This window comes from Chaetura pelagica, unplaced genomic scaffold, assembly GCF_000747805.2.
Source record: "Chaetura pelagica isolate M959 unplaced genomic scaffold, ChaPel_1.0 scaffold444, whole genome shotgun sequence".
NCBI classification, from domain to species: Eukaryota; Metazoa; Chordata; class Aves; order Apodiformes; family Apodidae; genus Chaetura; species Chaetura pelagica.
The window spans coordinates 342,204-361,487 of record NW_009952979.1 but is presented as its reverse complement, the minus strand read 5'-3'; the positions used below and the strand labels follow the sequence as shown (position 1 = coordinate 361,487).

Below are 19,284 nucleotides of genomic sequence, written 5' to 3'. Positions count from 1 at the left end.
TCCCTACATCTATATTACTGTTTATCTAGGGCACCAGAAATGCTGATTTCCAGTTTTTCCTGTTTGTTTTGTTATTTTAATAAAACATAGAAACATTACACAGGGAGAAGGGAAAAATCTAATTAAAAAAATATATTCTTTAACAGCAATATTTAACAGGAGATTTTCTTTTAAAGTTTCCCTGAGCTTGATAAGGAGAAAAGGGTTTGAGTTGTAGCACATGTTCCTTGATAAGTAAGATGTGCCCTGAAAATATCAATATACTTGTATAACATAGTGCTGCAGTGCTAGAGATCAATGGACTACATGTTGATAGCGCAGCTAGGGACCAGTTAAGGAGAGCCAGATCCCACATAGAATTAAATCTTGCCAGGGATGTAACGAGCAGTAAGGAAAGCTTTTATAGGTATGTTGGGGAGAAAAGGATAACCAAGGAAAATGCAGGCCCACTCCTGAAGGAAATGGGCGATATGCAGGATATTGAGAAAGCTGATGTTCTCAATGACTTCTTTGCATCAGTCTTCTCTGGCAAGTGCTCTAGCCTCATTGCAAAGGCCACAGCAGGTGAAAGCAGGGACTTCAGTAAACAATGAACTAATGCTAAAGAGAAAAGGAAAGGAGAAAGGAAAAGTGAAGGGATGGAAGGGGTAAAGGATATTGAATACAATGTTGAATTTATTGAAAGAGTTGGGATAAAGTTAGTGCAAATGAAAAATATAGCTTAGCAGAACTCCCAGTTATGAGAAAATCTGAAGGATGCAGCAGGCATATGCAGCACATGCAGGTCAATGAGGCAGGCAGGCTCAGCCAGCATGAGTTTATGAAAGTCAGGTCCTTCTTGACTAACATGGTCTCCTTCAATGACAAGTTCACCCACTTAGCAGATGAGAGAAAGGCAGTGGATGTTTACCTATATTTTAGGTATTTTGGACACCATTTCCCACCACCTTCTCCTAGAGTGCTGGCTGCTCTTGGCTTGGACTGGTGTACAATTTGCTGGGTAAAAAACTGGATGGCCAGACACAAAGAGTGGTGGTGACTGGTTTTGATGGGCTGAGCCAGTTGTATCAGGTTCAACAAGACCAAGCGCTGGGTCCTGCACTTCGGTCACAGCTGCCTCATGCAATGCTACAGGCATGGGGAGGAGTGGCTGGAAAGCTGCCTGGTGGAAGAGGACCTGGGGATGTTGGTACAGAGCTGGCTTAACATGAGCTAGCAATGTGCCCAGGTGGTCAAGAAGACCAACAGTGTCCTGGCGTATAACAGCAATAGTGTGGCCAGCAGGACTAGAGAAGTGATTGTGCCCCTGTACTATGCTGCATTTCAAGTACTTTGTCCAATTTTGGGTCTCTCACTACAAGAAGGACATTCAGGTGCTGGAGCATGTCCAGAGAAGGGTAGCAAAGCTGATGAAGGGTCTAGAGGATAAATCTTGTTAGCAGTATCTGATGGAACTGGGGTTGTTTAGCCTGGAGAAAAGAAGGCTGAGGGGAGACCTTATTGCCCTCTGTAACGACCTGAAATGAAGTTGTAGAGATGTGGTTTTCATTCTCTTCTCCCACGTAACAAGTCATAGGATAACAGGATAGTTGCACCAAGGGAGGTTTACATTGAATATGAGGAAAAAAACTTCTTTACTGAGAGGGGTGTCAGGCACTGGAAGCAGGGAAGTGGTGGAGTCATCTTCCCTGGAAGTATTTAAAAGACACGAAGGTCTTTACACGAAGGTGCTTAGGGACATGGTTTAGTGGTGCACAGTGTCCTAGGTTGATGGTTGGACTTGATGATCTTAAATCTTTTCCAGCCAAAATGATTCTATTATTCTAATCTATGAGAGGTGAAAATAAATAAAATTGAAGCTGATGAAGGCTCAAAGACTTCTTCTGCAGATGTACATGATCATAATTTCCAGAAAAAGAGGTGCAAGATTAACATGAATGGAAGTACAAAGTACAAGCAACTGAACTCCCTGCTGAAATGTCTTTCCAACTCTTTTGGCAGTATTCTTACAATTTTATGAGGTTCTGTTAGCACAATATTAAAGTGAATAATTACTGACACTGTGAAAGTCAATGTAAGGGAGAAGGAATGCAACTGGGAAAAAAATCAAGCATTCAGGGTTCAGGTCACTTCCACGTGGTATTTTGTACATCTCTGCCTGTCCTCACTCAGGTTGAAACATAACTTAAAGAAGAAAGGACATGGCACTAATAAAGCAATAGAAAGGAAAGGACATAGGATAAGATTTCAAGATTGTCTGAGCACATACCTCTGCTCCCGTGGAATCAACCTTAAAAGAAGAAAAGTGAAGTAAGACCACTGGTGGATGTATTGTAAGATTTCCTACTAAATCAGGATCTTAATGTAATAATTATTATTTTTCATGCTTATCTTTCTTCTTTTTAAGATTTTTTTCTTGCCCTGCCCTTATTGTTCTTTTATCTCTGTCTTTTTTTTCCTTTACCCTTTTGCTTTCTGCTCTTACCTGCCTGTTCAGACTACAGGCACTTCATTATTTATTTATTTTTAATTTTCTCTTTTATTTTTCCCTTTTACTTCTGAAAATACTCCATTTTGTTCCTGTTTTAATTCAGATTGCTGCTTTGATTCTCCTGACTAGTGTAGGGGGTTTTTGTGCCGTATTTTGTTTTGTACTTCTGTATTTTCCCATTGCCACCATCGTTTTGATTTTGTTTTTAAAAGCCACATCATTAAAATGCAGTTTCTTATACTGAACAGTCAGCCAGTCTGCTAACTGTAGTTTTGTAGTGGGTAGAAACAGAAGGCACCAAGAAATTCAGATGTAAAAAGCATGATTTGGTGGCACTTAAGGATAGTGAGAAAGCTTACAAATACTTCATTACTACATGTTAAAAATATGTTACCCTTTCATAGCTGCTTCTCAGGCAAAAACAGTACTGTGACACTTAGTCTGTCTGTTTCTCTGTCTGTGTTTTATGGATACATTTATATGGCACAAAATGAAACATATTCAGCAGAAGAACAAGCTCTTGATCCAAGCTTTCAGGAGTAGATTAAGAGCAAAACACTTGTTGACTCCAATCTGCTAATCATAGAATCATAGAATGGTTTGAGTTGGAAGGGACTTTAAAGATCATCTAATTCCAACCCCCCTGAATGGGCAGGGACACCTCCCACTAGATCAGCATGCTCAAATCCCCATCTAACCTGCCCTTGAACACTTCCAAGGATGGGGCTTCCACAACTTCCTTGGGCAACCTGTTCCAGTGTCTCATCACCCTCACACTAAAGAATTTCCTCCTAATGTCTAGCCTAAATCTGCCCTCTTCCAGCTTTTATCCATTAACCCTTGTTCTTTAACTACAAACACTTGTAAAAAGTCTCTTGCCAGCTTTCCTGTTCACTTTAAGCACTGGAAGGCCACCGTAAGACCTCCCCAGGGCCTTCTCTTCTCCAGGCTGAACAGCCCCAACTTTCTCAGCCTGTCCTCATAGGAGAGTTGCTCCAGCCCTTGGATCATTTTTGTGGCTCCATGTCCTTGTTATGTGCTGGGGCCTCCAGAATTGGACACAGTACTCCAGGTGGGCTCTCATGAGAGCCGAGTAAAAGGGGGAGAATCACCTCCCTTGACCTGCTGGCTACGCTTCTTTTGATACAGCTAAGGATGTGCTTGGCTTTCTGGGCTGCAGGTGCACATTACTGGCTCACATTGAGCTTCTCATCCACCATCACCCCCAAGTCCTACTCTTCCAGACTGTTTTTGATCCATTCTCCATCCAGCCCGTATGTCTGCTTGGGGTTGCCTCAACCCAGATGCAGGACTTTGCACTTGGCCTTTTTGTACTTTGTGCACTTGGAATGAGCCCACTTTTCAAGCCTGTCAGTGTCCCTCTGGATGGCCTCCCTTCTCTCCAGTGTGTCGACCTCACCACATGCTGTGGTGTCATGGGCAAACTTGGCTGAGGGTGCATCCAATGCCACTGTCTGTGTTACTGACAAAGATGCTAAATAGCATGGGTCCAAGTACCAGCTCTTGGTGAACACCACTCATCACTGATCTCCATTTGAACAGTGAGCATTTATCATGACGCTTTGAGTGTGACTATCCAGTCAGTTTCTGACTCAAGAGTGGTCCAGGAGTCCAGGAGTGGAACAGTACATGAAATCTATACTGTTCCAGTTTTGATACCAGAATGTCCTGCAGAACAGTGTCAAAAGCTTTGGACAGGTCCAAGTAGATTACATCTGTTGCTTTTCCTTTGTCCACTAATGCCATGATTCCATTGTAGAAGACCACCAAATTAGTCAGCCAGGATTTGCACTTGGTGAAGCTGTGTTGGCTGTTACCAGTCACCCCTTTTTTTCCATGTGCCTTAGCAGAACCTTCAGGAGGATCTGCTCCATGAACTTGCTGGGCACAGAGGTGAGACTGACGGGTCTATAGTTCCCTGGTTCTTCCTTTTTTCCTTTTTGAAAATGGTGGTTATGTTTCCCCTTTTCCAGTAAGTGGAGATTTCTCCAGACTGCCAAGACTTTCAAATATGATGGACAGAGTCTTTGCAACTTCATTGGCCAGTTCCTTCAGGAGCCATGGATGAATCTCATCAGGTCCCATAGACTTATGCACCTTCAGATCCTTCAAAACCTGTTCTCCTACAGTGGGGACATCTTCCTTTTTCACAGTCCATGCCTTCACCTACTCTAACTTATATGTTTGTTTAGTCATAGAAGTGTGTGCAAAGTTGAGTTTTGACTAATGAAAGCAGCACACAACAGTGTGAGCCATAATATTATGTAAGCAGAAATACTAGCTCATAAGGGAAACTAAAAAAGTCAAGCCTTTGCAAGGAGGAAGGAAGAGGCAGGTAGGTGCCCTCCTATAGCACACGTAATAACATATGTAGAAACAATCACTGAGTAAGCTGTGCTGTCAATAGAATTTAGCTGGCAAAATACAAATTCAAGTGCCATTAATTAATTCCCATTCCGTAGGCTGTTCACATTCTGTGAAAATATACAGTTGCAAAATTTGCTAAAGCATATAATAAAACAAGTTATTTCTCTTATGTTTGCTGTCTTTGTTTTCTTCAGTTTTGGTAACTGTGTGCTTTCTTCTGATCTGCAGTTTTGTATCTGAAATAAAATACAAACTAAAGTACAGTTGGAAATTGTATTGAAATGGGAGTTTTTCTAAATGCCCATAAAAGGCAAAAAAGTGTTTCACAGGTTGTTGAACATCATGTTTGAGGACATAGGTTTTATTTAATATTCTACAAAAGAAAAACTTTCCAACATTAAAAAAAGTGGGGTACTACACTGTAGTAATCTTGAGTGTACCCAGTCTGGACTTTTCCTTGAAAGGAAGGCTGACTCAATCTGCTATCCATCTGTTACCGGAGGATTTTAAGAATTTGGGGATAGCTGAAAGATTTTTCTACCTGATTGGTAGCATGTGTCAAACATGGTATCTTGGTATTGCTCCTGGGGTTTCTTCTGCCCAAGTTGTTTCAAGGGAAACTTTGACTTAAAGTTCAGGACAGACCCTCCTCTCTGGCCTACCAGCAGAAGGAAAAAAATCCTTGACGAACAACATTTCATTCCTTTACTCTAAAAATAAGTGGTGAAAAACAGGACTTAGATCTAAACTTAGATAAGGTCCTTCAAATACGTTGTAGGTAGCTCAGATAAATTTTATAAGTGCATTCCTGTGTGTGTAGTCAAGCTATTGCACATTATAACCTCTGTCGCTTGCTTGCTTCAGCTTCCAGGGCTAAACTCAGCATGATCAACACTATGTCAAAAATTCGAGGCCAGGAAAAGGGACCAGGTTATCCTCAGGCTGAAGCCTTGCTGGCAGATGCAATGCTGAAATTTGGCCGAGAACTTGGAGAAGAATGCAACTTTGGTAACTTGATTACTTCCCTTTCCATTATAATGTAACATAAATTGTAGCAAAATTTAATATAATTTTCATTATTAAAGTCTTGGACTCTTATAAACGCAAAGTTCTGCAAGAAACGTCAGAGTTCTGCTTAATCAGACTTCTCCTTCAGGGCCTGTTGAGGATTTTTGCTGATTTAGACTAGAAATTTTTTTCTTGTGTGTGAAACGAAAATTTTTTCCATTTGGATGCATGTACAGGCTTGAGGCTACCCATCATAGATTACTGGGGATGTATTGGGATGAAAAGCATACATGTTCAGATACTCTATTATTGACTATGCATGTGTGCAGTAAATCATTTTGTCCTCGAAATACTTATAATTAATATATTTATTGTCTTCATTACAGGCAAAGAATCAGTGCTAGTAAGTTTTTAGTAGACTTTGACCTTTTTTTCTGACCAAATTCCACATTTAAGGCACTAGTGAATACTCTTGTGTTATCTATTAACCACTCCTTGCTCTAAATGTCAAAGGCATTTACAGCTCCTGAGATACCAATGTTAAACTGAGATTTAACATTGTGTTCTTCAACAGTAGAGATCTAATTAAAAGTGATTACATTCACAACAGGATTCTTTGACTTTCTGTCCTATTTTGTGGCCTTTTCTATGGCCATTTTTGTATGGCAAAACACAGGACCCTTAAAAAGGGCTGTGAAAATTGCATTTCCTATTTGAATATTATTCCTGGCATAAAGGCATCTGCAGTGGAAAAGATACTTTCTTGTTTGTTTTATACAATCTACTAGTTAGCTTGTCAGATGTAGCTTGCTTTATGCTAAAGACTACTAATGGTTGTTGTGTTTTCTTAATTGGTTGCCTCTCATTTGCTAAATTTCAAACACGTTTTAAAAGAGAAAACGAAGAACAAATACAATTTAGTTTATTCAGATTACTGCATATTCCCTAATAATTGCAATAGCACACAGCAGAATAGATATGGCAATTATTTTCACATTCTTATCTAATAGCAGCTATTATGGCTGTTTGTCACTCCTCAGCTGGGTCTGGCAGACTCTCTGGTTTTGCAGTGCGGGCATCCCCTGCTTGGGAGACAAAGCTCCTTCTGATTTCTCACATTTTAGATTTTCAGAACCTTTGTATTCTTTGAAAGTGGATTTTTCCCCACCAGCCTACATCTCAAACCAGCAGGGTATTTTTGAGCTTCTTGCTTTTGCTTTTATGCAAAGGATGTAAACCAAAGTAGTAGTTTTTGTGTCCCTCAACCTTACAGAAAATCTCAGAAAGCAACCTGTTCTTGTTGAAGTTTGTGAACTTGAGTAGGTGTATGAAGTCAATAGTTTATTTTAAAAAAACTCATTAAAAATTGTGAAGTTGTTAAGAATGTTTACATTTGATTCTGTCACCAGTGTCGTTGATACAAACAGGGAGACCTAGACTTAGATTAGAGCTGTTTTTGCATGCAGTCTAGTGTCTGGTGATGGCAACAGTAAAGCAAATACAGATCTTCCTTTTTTAGCAAGTGTGTCTCACCAGAGTAAGGAATGCGGACAACAAGGAGTGTGGAGGAGGCTGTCTTGATGCAACTTGGGTCCTCAAACTCATCTGCCTTACAAGGCCAAAACTCTGGAGGCTGCAGAAGTGTAAAATCAGTGTTTACCTTTCACACAGTATATGATACCCTGTTTCTTTCCTAAACTTAAAATGAAATGTTAACAGAAATTACTCAGTTTCATTATGCAGTGGTTTGGAACTAAGTTATTTTGAGGTAAACTGGACATCTTTTCTTTCAGGACCAGCACTTGCAGATGTGGGAGAAGCTATGAAGGAGCTTTCTGAAGTCAAGGACTCTTTAGACATGGAAGTGAAACAAAACTTCATTGACCCACTTCAAAACCTCCATGACAAAGACCTGAGAGAAATACAGGTATTTTCCTCAATTTGGCATATTAATAAAGCCAAATGTGTAGACAGTGTATATGTTCAAAATTTATGTGTAGTTTAAAATGGGCTTTCTGATTCGCAGGTGATCTGATTTTAGTCTCTTTTGGCTTGAGTGTTACTTTTCACAGAATCAGAGAATCACCAAGGCTGGAAAAGACCTTTAAGATCATCAAGTCCAGCCTATGATGTAATCACCACTGCATCGGCCAGACCATGGCACTAAGTGCCACATCCAGCCTTTGCTTGAGCACATCCAGGGATGGTGCCTCCACCACTTCCTTAGGAAGTCCATTCCCATGTCTAATCACCCTCCCCATGAGGAAGTACTTCCTAATATCAACCCTAAACCTCTCCTGGGGCAGCTTGAGGCCCTGCCCTGTTGTCTTGTTGCTAGTTACCTGGGAAAAGAGCCCAGCCCCAACCTGCCTACAGCCTCTCTTCAGGTAGTTGAAGAGTCAAAAGGTTCCCCCCTGAGTTTCCCCTTCTCCAGGCTAAACAACCCCAGCTCCCTCAGCCTGTCCTTGTAAGACTTTCCCTCTAGTCCCTTCACCAGCCTCATTGCTCTCCTCTGAGGCTGCTCCAGCACCTCAATATCCTTCTTGAAGTGAGGCGCCCAGAATTGTACACAGTACTCCAGGTGACGCCTCACCAGTGCTGTGTACAGGGGGAGGATTGCATCCCTGCTCCTGCTGGCCACACTATTCCTGATACAAGCCAGGATGCCATTGGCCTTCCAGGCCACCTGAGCACACTGCTGACTCATGTTCAACCTGCTGTCAACCAGCAATTCCAGGTCCCTCTGCTGGGCTGCTCTCCAGCCATTCTTGCCCCAGCCTGTAGTGCTGCCTGGGGTTATTGTGGCCAAGGGTCCTGCACTTGGTCCTGTTGAATTTCATGACATTGGCCTCAGCCCATCAGCCCGGCCTGTCCAGGTGCCTCTGCAGCTTCTTCCTACCCTCTGGCAGATCGACATTCTCCCCAAACTTGGTGTCATCTGTGGATTTAGTAAGCATAGACTTGATCCCCTCATCCAGGTTGTCAATAAAGATGTTGAATAGACCTTGGCCCAGCACTGATCCCTGGAGGACACCGCTGGTCACCAGATGACCAACTGGATGCATCTCCATTCACCATCAACCTCTGGGCCTGATCATACAACCAGTTTTTAATGCAGCGAAGGGTGCACCTGTCCAAGCCGTGGATTGCTGGCTTCTCCAGGAGGATGCTGTGGGAGACTGTGTCAGAGGCCTTGCTGAAGTTGAGATAGACCACACCCACAGACTTCCCCTCATCCACTAGGTCGGTCACCCAGTCATAGAAGGGAGTCATGAGATTGGTTAGGCAGGACCTTCCTTTCCTAAACCCATGTTGGCTGGACCTGATCCCCTGGTTGTCTTCTGCATGCCACTTGATGGCACTCAGGATGATCTGTTTTCAGTTCTGTCTCTCTTGTTGGTGATTTAGGAAGGGAAAGCTCAAAATTCTAACATTTTTTAACAGTAGCATCATCAAACCTATACAGGCATGAACACAGTACTGTAATCCTATGATTTGAAAGCCCATGTCACTAAATAGATGAACAGATGTTTAGAATAAATTTTATAATGTATGACATGTGAGTATATTTCGATAGCTGCTTCTAGGCTGGCACTACTCTTTTGTCTATATGAAGACTATGTCCAAAAAATTTTGTACACACACACACACACAAAAACACACACACGCACACATTGTGTGCATGAATTACTTAACTGGTAATCCAAGAACCAGCTAGCATTTACAGACTAAAATCTGTTTGCACACATACTTCTGCAGACACAGGCTAATTTTGTAATTTTGAAAGTAAAAGTGCCTTCCAATTCAGCAAATGCTTGTAGTGAGAGGACAATAGATAATGGTTTTAAACTGAAAGAAGAGAGATTTATGTTAGAGATCAGGGCAAAATTCTTTTGAGTGAGGGTAGTGAGACACTGGAACAGGCTGCCCAGAGAAGTTGTGGAAGCCCCATCTCTGGGAGGGTTCAAGGGCAGGTTGGATGGGGCTCTGAGCAGCCTGATCTAGTGAGAGGTGTCCCTGCGAATGCAGGGGGGTTGAAACTCCATGGCCTTTAAAGTCCCTTCCAGCTCCAGCCATTCTGTGATTCTATGATTCTGTGATTCTATCTGTATAAGTAACTGTCCTTCTGAGGTTGGTAAGGCTTTCACACATATGAATGTATGTGGAAAAAAGATGTCTTAGGCAGTTTGATATAATATACAAAGTTGACAAAGTTATAAATATCATAATGGATGACAAATTGATTCTTTCGAAGGGAAGTAAGCACCTAAAGTGTCCGTTCTCCTGCTGGTAGCATTAAGTTTTAGCCAGCTTGATGTGGCAGCAGCTAAACAGATCAAAATAAATATTATGTCAGTTAAACTAGAAAATCTTTACTAAAATATAGAATTAAGAGCCTTTGGTGGTCTGATGGAAATATCTTCTGTGCTGCTTTGTTTATGAGGACTAATACACAGGGAAAAATGTACTCACTTGTGCTTTTAACAGTTATTTTCTTTAATATCTAGGGGAAAAACAGGGTTCAGGTAATTCTGCATCAGAATTAAAAAGCTATAAACTCTTGTATCTTTTATACAGGTGGTAACTGCAGTTACTCATTCTGTGTAGCCTTTTTGTAATGTTGAAGGTCTGTCAGACAGCAGCACACAATGGTTTCTTAAAAAGTGTGTAAAATCACCCATTTCATTGGTTTGTATTTCTCCCCTCTGGGGGAAGAGTTGATATACAGCAACCAGTACATGCAATGCACACGGACTACCTATCTAAAATGCAGCTTAAGGAGAGGTGGGGAACATCCTTTATTCTGTGCTTGTATTTACATTTTCATTTTTTAGCATCACCTAAAGAAAATGGAGGGTCGACGCCTGGATTTTGATTACAAAAAGAAAAGACAGGGCAAGCTCCCTGATGAAGAACTTCGTCAAGCTCTGGAGAAATTTGATGAATCAAAAGAAATTGCTGAGTCAAGCATGTTCAACCTTCTGGAGATGGATGTGAGATATCCCCTGTTAATATTTGAGCTGAATCTTAAAAAAAGAAAAGATACTGGTTCTGCAGTGAAGGCAATCTAAAGCAGTCTAAGCAGTTCTTGTTAAGTCCATGACACCACAAATTCCTGTCACTGTACAATGAGGAAGCACTTGCCTCCTTGGTGGACTCAACAGAGGCTCAGAAGCTGTAGTAATGTATTGCATGCACATATAGGACTAGTTTTATAGGTATTTTATAGGTAACTGAGTAAAACATCAATCCACTGTAGCATTGGTGTGCTTCCTAACTGCATAGTGTTATTTACAAAACAAAAATTATCTTCCTTGTTAGAATTATGTAAATATAAGTAGTGAGTTTTACTTAGCTGTGGTTTTAGAGTCTGAGCCAAGGCTGTTGCTCAAGTCAGTGGGCTGCTGAGAGGATTGGTAAAGGTAAGAGACCCATGGTCTTTGCTGTAAGGAGCTGAAATACTTAATAAGGAAGCCAAAGTTAATGTAACACCTTGAATCTGATCCTGTAGCACATTTTTGGGATACAAAGTGTTTTGGGATTGAGCACCTGTTAGGTTTTTTTAAAACTTATATTAATAATTAATGCTAAAATGGTTTAATGAAGTGAGAAGAAAAAATTACTTCTTTTGGATGAAAATAAAAAATATTTCAGGTGAAGTCTGTTTTACAGAATATATGGTCAAAGAAAATTAATTTTAAGTATTTTTCTTATTTAAAGTTTAAATGCACACCTAATTTAATTCTTCATTTTGTTGCCAGGTTGCTGTAGAGGGATAACAAAACACTCTGAAAAATATATGCATATTAGAAATTAAATAATGCTTTGTGGAAAGAAAAGAAGTCTAGCAAGTTTTTAGTTTTAATCCTTGGAGTAACATCCAACCCCATGTGGCCATATCTTGCTGGCTTGCATTATACCATTGTGGCATTATGTATTATGGAAACTGCTAGCAATTACATTGCTTGTGAAGGGCTTTTTGATGTTTTTTCACTCATTAAGTAATGTGCTGTGTGCCTTCACTACAAATCCTCTGCATCCAAGAATACATGGTGTCTTCCTGTTTTGGTCTGCTTCACAGGCCAGATTATGACAGAGGCATGACCATAGGTAGTCCTTGTGATTTTGTGGTCTTCAAAGGCAGAGAGGGCAAAGATGTATTGCGCTCTCATTACAGCCTCATTTTTACTTTCATAGTGTTTGCTGAATGAAGTAGGTGAGCAGTGGACAAGAGTTGCAGTTATGATTCCAAATCAGGTCATAACCAGACATAGTAATGAATAAAGAGTGATATGTATGTAACTATTTACAAATTACAAAGATGAATCAAGTTTTTAGAGAGGTAAGTAGAACTGCCTTTGCAGTGTCAGTGTGACAGTCGCCTTTACTCGCTATGAGTACTTGCCTAAGATCTGATGTTTTAATGTCGATCCTCAGATTGAACAAGTGAGCCAGCTCTCTGCTCTTGTACAAGCCCAGCTGGAGTACCACAAGCAGGCCACACAGATCCTACAGCGAGTTACTTCTAAGCTGGAAGATAGGTAATGCACCTTTTATAAGTTTGTTGAATTGTTGTTTTTTTTTGTTTTACGGAGGCAGAAAACCTCTGCGTAGAATGCAATCCTGTTACCTTTTGAAGCTTGGTAATTAAATGTTTGTGAAAAGAAGGACTATTTCATTTGGCAATTGCAAGCTGAAGTTTATATGTTTTGGAGATGTATATAATTCTAAGTATGATTAATGAGGACTGACTTTGGTAAAGCATCACAGCTCAGTAAAGCTGTTAAATGGCATTTAACTAAAAGCAAGAGTTTATAAATACTGGAAGTCAGTGACACTTCCAACTTTGGATTCCTTACCATTCCCGCATATATTCACAAAGTCGTCTTTCTGAAAAAAGACCTTAATGATTACTATTGAGAAAGAGTATCTTGTTATGTTTTCATCTATCTGAAGATCCCCCTGAGCCAGTGAAGATCTCCCTAGTGGCCAGCCCATCGTTTGCCACCTTATTAAATACTCATGTTTTCCAGCTTTATTATCAGATAATCTTGATGAAAGGCTTAACTGAGTTTAACTCTTCCATCCCTTTTTTTTAACTGTGAATGCCATCTCAGAATTTATACACTGTCTTTTTAATAGAACTTCAGAATTTTTAGTTTAGAAATTTTTTTTTCTATCAACACAAAACACATCTACGCTCTTGAAATGGGGAAAATAATGTTTGTAAAAGCTGATCAACTTCCCACATGCATGTACCTCTTCGAGGAAACTTAACAGATGGGAAATATTTCTTTAGTCCCTATGGTACGGGAAGATTTCCTAAAAGCTGGACGTAATTCCCAAGAGCAGGTAATGTTCACATACTGTGTGAAGACAGCTTTTTAATCTTTCCTGATTTCCTGATTTGCAGTTCTCTGATGTCAGTAATGTATATCCACTTTCTGGTACTACTGGGTTTGTCAGTGCTCATTTTCTCAGAGCGCACAGTCTGTAAGCTTCATCCAGTTGTAGAAGTCTTAACATTTCTTTGCAATTAGGAGCAGCACTTGTAGGTAGGCTTCACAGCAGGCTGTTTATGGTTACAGATTGCTGTACTGTCTAAATAGCTAGCAATTATTTTTACCACTTCCAAATGAATACTGCAATTAATTTACTTTACGGAAGCATTAGAAAAAAATAATCAGAAAAAAGTGGGTTGTTCTGCAGTCTCTTAAGTTATGCCATAAAGTGAACATTCCTCCCTCTGCAACAGATTTCTTTTCCTCTATGAATTTAGATAATCCTTTGCTCTTTTGAAACTTCTGCTAAACAGTATCTTTTAAGTTTCATCTCAGAATTATTTCAGCTTTTCAAGAACCTTGCATTGGGCTGCTATTACTGATCAGCTGAAGTAAATATTTTACATAAACCTCCTGTTTATCCCTAATTGTAAAGAGTTTTCTGGGTAAATAATCCTTTGTCCATACCACTAGATAGAAATTAGAGCCCTGTGCTCATGCCAGGCATTAAGCTGTGATGTAGAGTTGTTACTATTTAAACTACTTGTCTTTTCCTGTTTGTGATACTCAGGCAGCAAAGAATGCATGGCCATGGGTTTTTGGAGTTGCTTTTTTGGCCATATGGACCAGAAAATAAATAATGCTTTACTTCTAAGCTGAGCAGATTTTTACCATTCACTCTAAGTGATGTCTACAGCACATGCTTCCTTTTTTCCAGGTACTTTTTAAAAGATGCTGTTGTTTGGCATGGACAATGTTCTATAACTGCTGAGACTGTCATGTTTAAAATATTGCCCGAAGAATTAATATAAAATAGATTGCAAAAACCATGAAAAATTTTAAAATGCACTAAAATCTTCTGTTCTTTCTACATCCTTCAGATTAGGCTTCAAAACTTTCTTCAGGAACTGCAAGAATTTTCATTTTTCTTCTACAAATTAATGGAATTAATGAACTTCCTTAAAATACCATGGTATCAGGAGCTAGGATTTTAGAAATTTGGCAAATATTGGGAGTTTTGTGATAAAAGTAGTAAAATCTGGAAGGTCAGAAAAGGCTTTTACTTTTAAACTCTCTTTCTCATCAAGCTAAAGGGGACTGCAGTTTTCAAGACAGAGTATCCTAACAGAGCAGCTGGGAAGCAAGAATGGTTTCCTTGGAGATGTTTCTGTTCTTCAGAAAAATGGCTCATGCTGAGCTTTTGTGTAAGTTTTAGCAAGCCACTGGAACTGTCATTTTCTAGTTCATAATATGTAAAAAGAAGATATTTTATCTTGGAAGTATTAAGTGTGATTGAATTTGTTTAAGGATTTCTTTTTTCAAAACTTTTCTCTTTTCAAAAAGTAACTTACGTTAATGAGTGAAACACAGCAAAGCCTTTTAATTTAAGCTGAACTTCCTTAATTTATTTTTAAAATATGATTATGTTTTTGTTTATGATGAAGAAGAGCAGCCTCTACGAACTGAATAGTACTGATAAGACTTTGGAATGTGAGGAAACCCTTGTTACCAGGTCTAAAACTGGTTAATTTAGAAGCAGATTTTTTCAATAGATAAAACCAAATTGTACTACCAACAGCAAGTGTGGAGCAGATCGAGAGAAGGTTAGGGAAACCACCTTGTCCTTTAAATAGAGAGGTTTTTACTCAAGTGTTCTTCCATGTGCAGTATTAGAAATGTACGTGGCAGTTGTTCCGCATAAGCTGCTCTGATTTTGTCATCTTCCCTTCCCTGGATTTTACTCTGGAATCTTAAAATTTACCCTTTCCTAGAAATTCTACATTTCTCAATTAGAGGAGTAAGTTGAGATGGATAGCGGATAACATTTTTATTCTGACAGTCAGGAAAACTGGAATTGTGTGCCTTTGCGAAACAAGTATTCTAAATTAGAAATTAACTAAGTCTGCAGCTGAAGTCAGTACATTCCTGCATGGTTTCTGCACAAAATTACAGGAGTTGGCATGGACCAACTGAGTAGTTCAAGCTTGCTAAGGGCAGAAGCAAGGGTCATGCTAAAAACAGGGGCAGAGATATTTCTACAGCTCTTCTCTAAGCATTGCTAATCAGTTTTTCTCCATTAGAAGCTCTTTTTTATTGCTAGACAAAAGGAAGCCAAAACGATCGGTTGGCTTCTAAAGGAAAACAAAAATTAACAACCTCATGGCATAATCACAACGGCTGGTTTTTTTGGTAATGTGGTAAACAAAAAATTACACCAAATGTCCAAACTTGTTTAGTCTGGATGGTTGATGGATGGAAACTTCAGCCATGGAAATGAAGATGTTTGGTGCTGCTCATCTGTTAACAGGAAACTAACTCTTTCCAATTAACTTCATGTTTTGGCAGAATAAAAGAGGCATCATCTCAGCCCAGGAGGGAATACCAGCCCAAACCTCGTATGAGCCTGGATTTCACAACTGGTGACATTACTCAGCACAATGGAGGAATATCCCACGCCACCACACCCAAACCATCAGGTAATGGCAGTAGCAACACGAGAATGCAGAAGTTCCATGCTTTCTTCTAAAAGTTAGTTCTTCCATAGTGAGGGAAAATGAGAATGAGGATAGTATAGGGAAGAGATGTGTAAACTGTTGTTTCTTTGTAAAATGCTGGCATCCCCAGACAAGAGAATAGGGATGGATCATCCTCTGCTTTAAATGTGTATTTGTGTAAAACATTTCCTGAGTTCAAGAAGCTCAAGGAGATGCTGTTGTACTAATTTCACCTCGAAATATGAATCTTTACAAAATAGGCAATTAGAAAATGAAATAAAAATGGTAAGTTTTTTGTGAAAAGGAAGAACCCTGAACCCCGCCCCTAAAACCTTCTTAACCTCATCGTGCTTTTTAAAATCAGGTATGATAATACAAAGATCCTGAAAGTGAAAATCACTAAAAAGAAAAAAAAGCCATCTGAGTTATTTTCTTTGTCCAGTTGGGAGTGGCACATACTAAGAAAGTCTTATTATATTTTCTCACTGTAATAGTCTGCTGTCCCCTGTCGTGGTGAAGGCTCAGGGTCTCTGTCCAGACTCTGAGCTCAGTTATTTCAGTTTACCTCAGTGACAACTGCTAAAACATTCCACCTTGCAAGACTAGATTTTTTTTTTTTTCATTAGATCTTTAATCAAATTTCCTTCCTTCCATCACATCTGGTTTCATGTTCTCCCAGATATAGGTAGCAACAGTGTCTCCATTTAGCACCTGCAGCTGGAAATTGCCTCACATAATCTTGCAAATGCCAATTAATCTCACTGTGCTAGTGAGGAGAGGGATACATTTCAGATACCTTGAGCATAGCTTGAGTCTTGCATACTAAAGCTCCTCATTTTCTTTTTCACTTCTTTTCTGTAGTGTCGTGAACACTGGGTTGTGCTAAGGCAGTGCAGACTGATGTTCCTGTGTCTCTTCAGCAGTAGTGTTTTCCTCTTCAGAGAGCAGTAATTAGCATTTTCTTCAGTACTTCATTTTGAAGTGTTTACTAGTTTCACAGAAATACCTTCTTCCTTAAAAATTCTCTAGTGGATGTTTGGGTTCTCATTCAAAGCCCTGATCTTTTGTGGTCATTAGAGTTTATTTTCTAAGTCTTCTAAATTTCATCTGGGATCAATGAGGTTACAAGTCATGCACTGTAAGGCTTTTTGATGCCAGCAAAATAGTCTTCGTGACAAATAAAACAAAATACACTGAAGAAATGAAAGAAGGTTTCCCTAAAAAGTTTAGTAAATCTAATCTGGTATTTGAAAAACTTGCTCTGTTGACATCTGTAGAAATGGAATATTTTTGTCCTAAAGTAGCTCAAGCTTGGGTCTTCTGGCTATAGCGAGTGGTTAAAATGAATATGCAAAATGTTTGAATGTGAAATGTATTTATTCTGAAGCCAGTATATGTGAAAAAGCCAAAATATGTGTTCTTGAACGTAACATGATTGAGCAATGTGTGTCAGTTCTTTCTGACCTCTGGAAGTTCATGCACTTTTACTGCGGAACAGTAGGCAGGGATATAAGAATACTTACAATTTAGTGCTACTAAATCCTAAATAATTTGATCGATAATAATTTTACTTTTGGTAAGCCTAAATCTATAGACACTTGTGTGGGCTCGGGGAAAGGAGAGGTGGGATGTGGGGGATGGAAGGAATATTTAATATTTAATTTGGAATCCACCTTCTTGAAAGTGTTCAAGGCCAGGTTAGATGGGACTCCGAGCAACCTGATTTGGTGGCAGGTGTCCCTGCCTGGGGGAGAGAGTTTGGAACTGTGTGATCTTTAAGGTCCCTTCCAACTCAAACCATTCTATAATTCTGTGATTTCATAAATTGCATTAAAATCTTAAGAAACTAATGACTTACAATAATAATACCCATTAGGCATCCTAAAGGGTTTTTGGTCTGATGTTCATGAACTTGCATATTAGAAGGGTTGTGCTTTCAAAATTATGAATCTATCTTGGTGGCCCCTCAGTCAAGCATTCTGTGGGAATAGGGAGAAAAAATCTTTGGAAACCTCGTGTTAAAATTTAGAGGATTAGGAGCATGTACAATGTCTCTACAGTTGCACCTTCACTGTTCTTTTAAGGTACCCTTACACTACACACCTGAGGTAAATGGACAAAGCATTTCTGTGCCAGTAAAGCTGAATATAATTAGGACTTTTGCTTCATTTTTTGTGTTTTGTAAACAGATAAAAAGTAGATTCCAAAGTAATCACAGCTGTGCTTTTAGGTGTGGGTTTGACTGTAGCTTAGTTCTTTTAGAATTGTCAGACTTTTACTAGTAGTCACGTATAAAAACTAAAGGCTGCCAAAAGCTGATAGCTGTCTTCTAGTAAGGTTTAGCAGTCAAAATTTAGAAGCTATCAGAGAACTGCCATCAGCATATGAGTGATACTCATATCAAATATATAGCAAGTACAAGGGTAAAAAGGATACTGTAGTATTGACTTCTTGAAGCACATTTTTTTCATTGTGTTTCTTCTCTATAGGTGTTCACATGGATCAGCCATGCTGCCGAGCTCTATATGACTTTGAACCAGAAAATGAAGGGGAGCTGGGATTTAAAGAAGGGGATATCATTACCCTCACTAACCAGATTGATGAAAACTGGTATGAGGGGATGCTTCATGGCCAGTCAGGTTTCTTCCCCATCAATTATGTTGATATTCTAGTTCCCTTACCCCATTAGGGTGGCTGATACACCACCTCTGACCCAGCTAGCTGTATCAGTACCACTGCTTTCAAAATGCTGCTTCTTACACCTTACAAGTGTGAACTGCAGTGGTTAGAGTCATCGATTTCCCACTGAGCATCTTTGGTTTACGTGTTGTCTAACTACATGGTGGTGATGCGTGGTATCTTCTGAGCCAGCATAGGGTTGGTTAGAATATTGGCCATACTGGCCTGGTGGTAACCAGAAGCATTACTGAGATGAAGCTGGGAAGATGATGGCAAGCAAAGCAGGAAACTCCATGAAGTAGCAGAAAGTGAAGGTGATTTTGGGAAGATAATGCCTATCACCACTGTATTACTTTTCAGTCTTAGTTCTCTATAAAAAGAGGGAAAAGTACTTGCCATTCCATCTTTCCCTTCCTAATGATACAGTTCACACAGGTCTAACGCTAACCAAAACTGTATCTTCCAATGAAACTGGCTTGATGTTCTCAGAGAGATGGCGTAAATGTGAACCCTTCAGTTTCTCAGAAAGTGAACCACTGTACTGTGTGTCCTGCTGCTCTCTGCTAATTTTTTTATTCCTAAATATTGCTAAGAGGCCTAATTCCATCCAGAGGTAAACTGCAAACCATAAAATGGGGATTCCTATAGTAAAAACCTTCAACCAGAAACCGCCTGAATTTGCCCTTCAGGAACTTTGTGCATGCTCACCAAAATGCCAGTA

The 19,284-nt window shown here is 39.6% G+C and overlaps 1 protein-coding gene across 1 annotated transcript in view; it reads left to right on the top strand.

The window, feature by feature from the left end:
- SH3GL2 (SH3-domain GRB2-like 2) overlaps positions 1–19,050 on the top strand; it is a 26,246-nt gene extending 7,196 nt beyond the window's left edge. Inside the window, exons 3-8 of the mRNA XM_009996386.1 lie at positions 5,744–5,887; positions 7,681–7,814; positions 10,723–10,881; positions 12,326–12,429; positions 15,736–15,866; positions 18,374–19,050. Coding sequence (XP_009994688.1) covers positions 5,744–5,887; positions 7,681–7,814; positions 10,723–10,881; positions 12,326–12,429; positions 15,736–15,866; positions 18,374–18,573 — 872 coding nt within the window. The 3' untranslated portion in view covers positions 18,574–19,050. The remainder of the gene's footprint in view (positions 1–5,743; positions 5,888–7,680; positions 7,815–10,722; positions 10,882–12,325; positions 12,430–15,735; positions 15,867–18,373) is intronic.
- Positions 19,051–19,284: the final 234 nt, after the last annotated feature.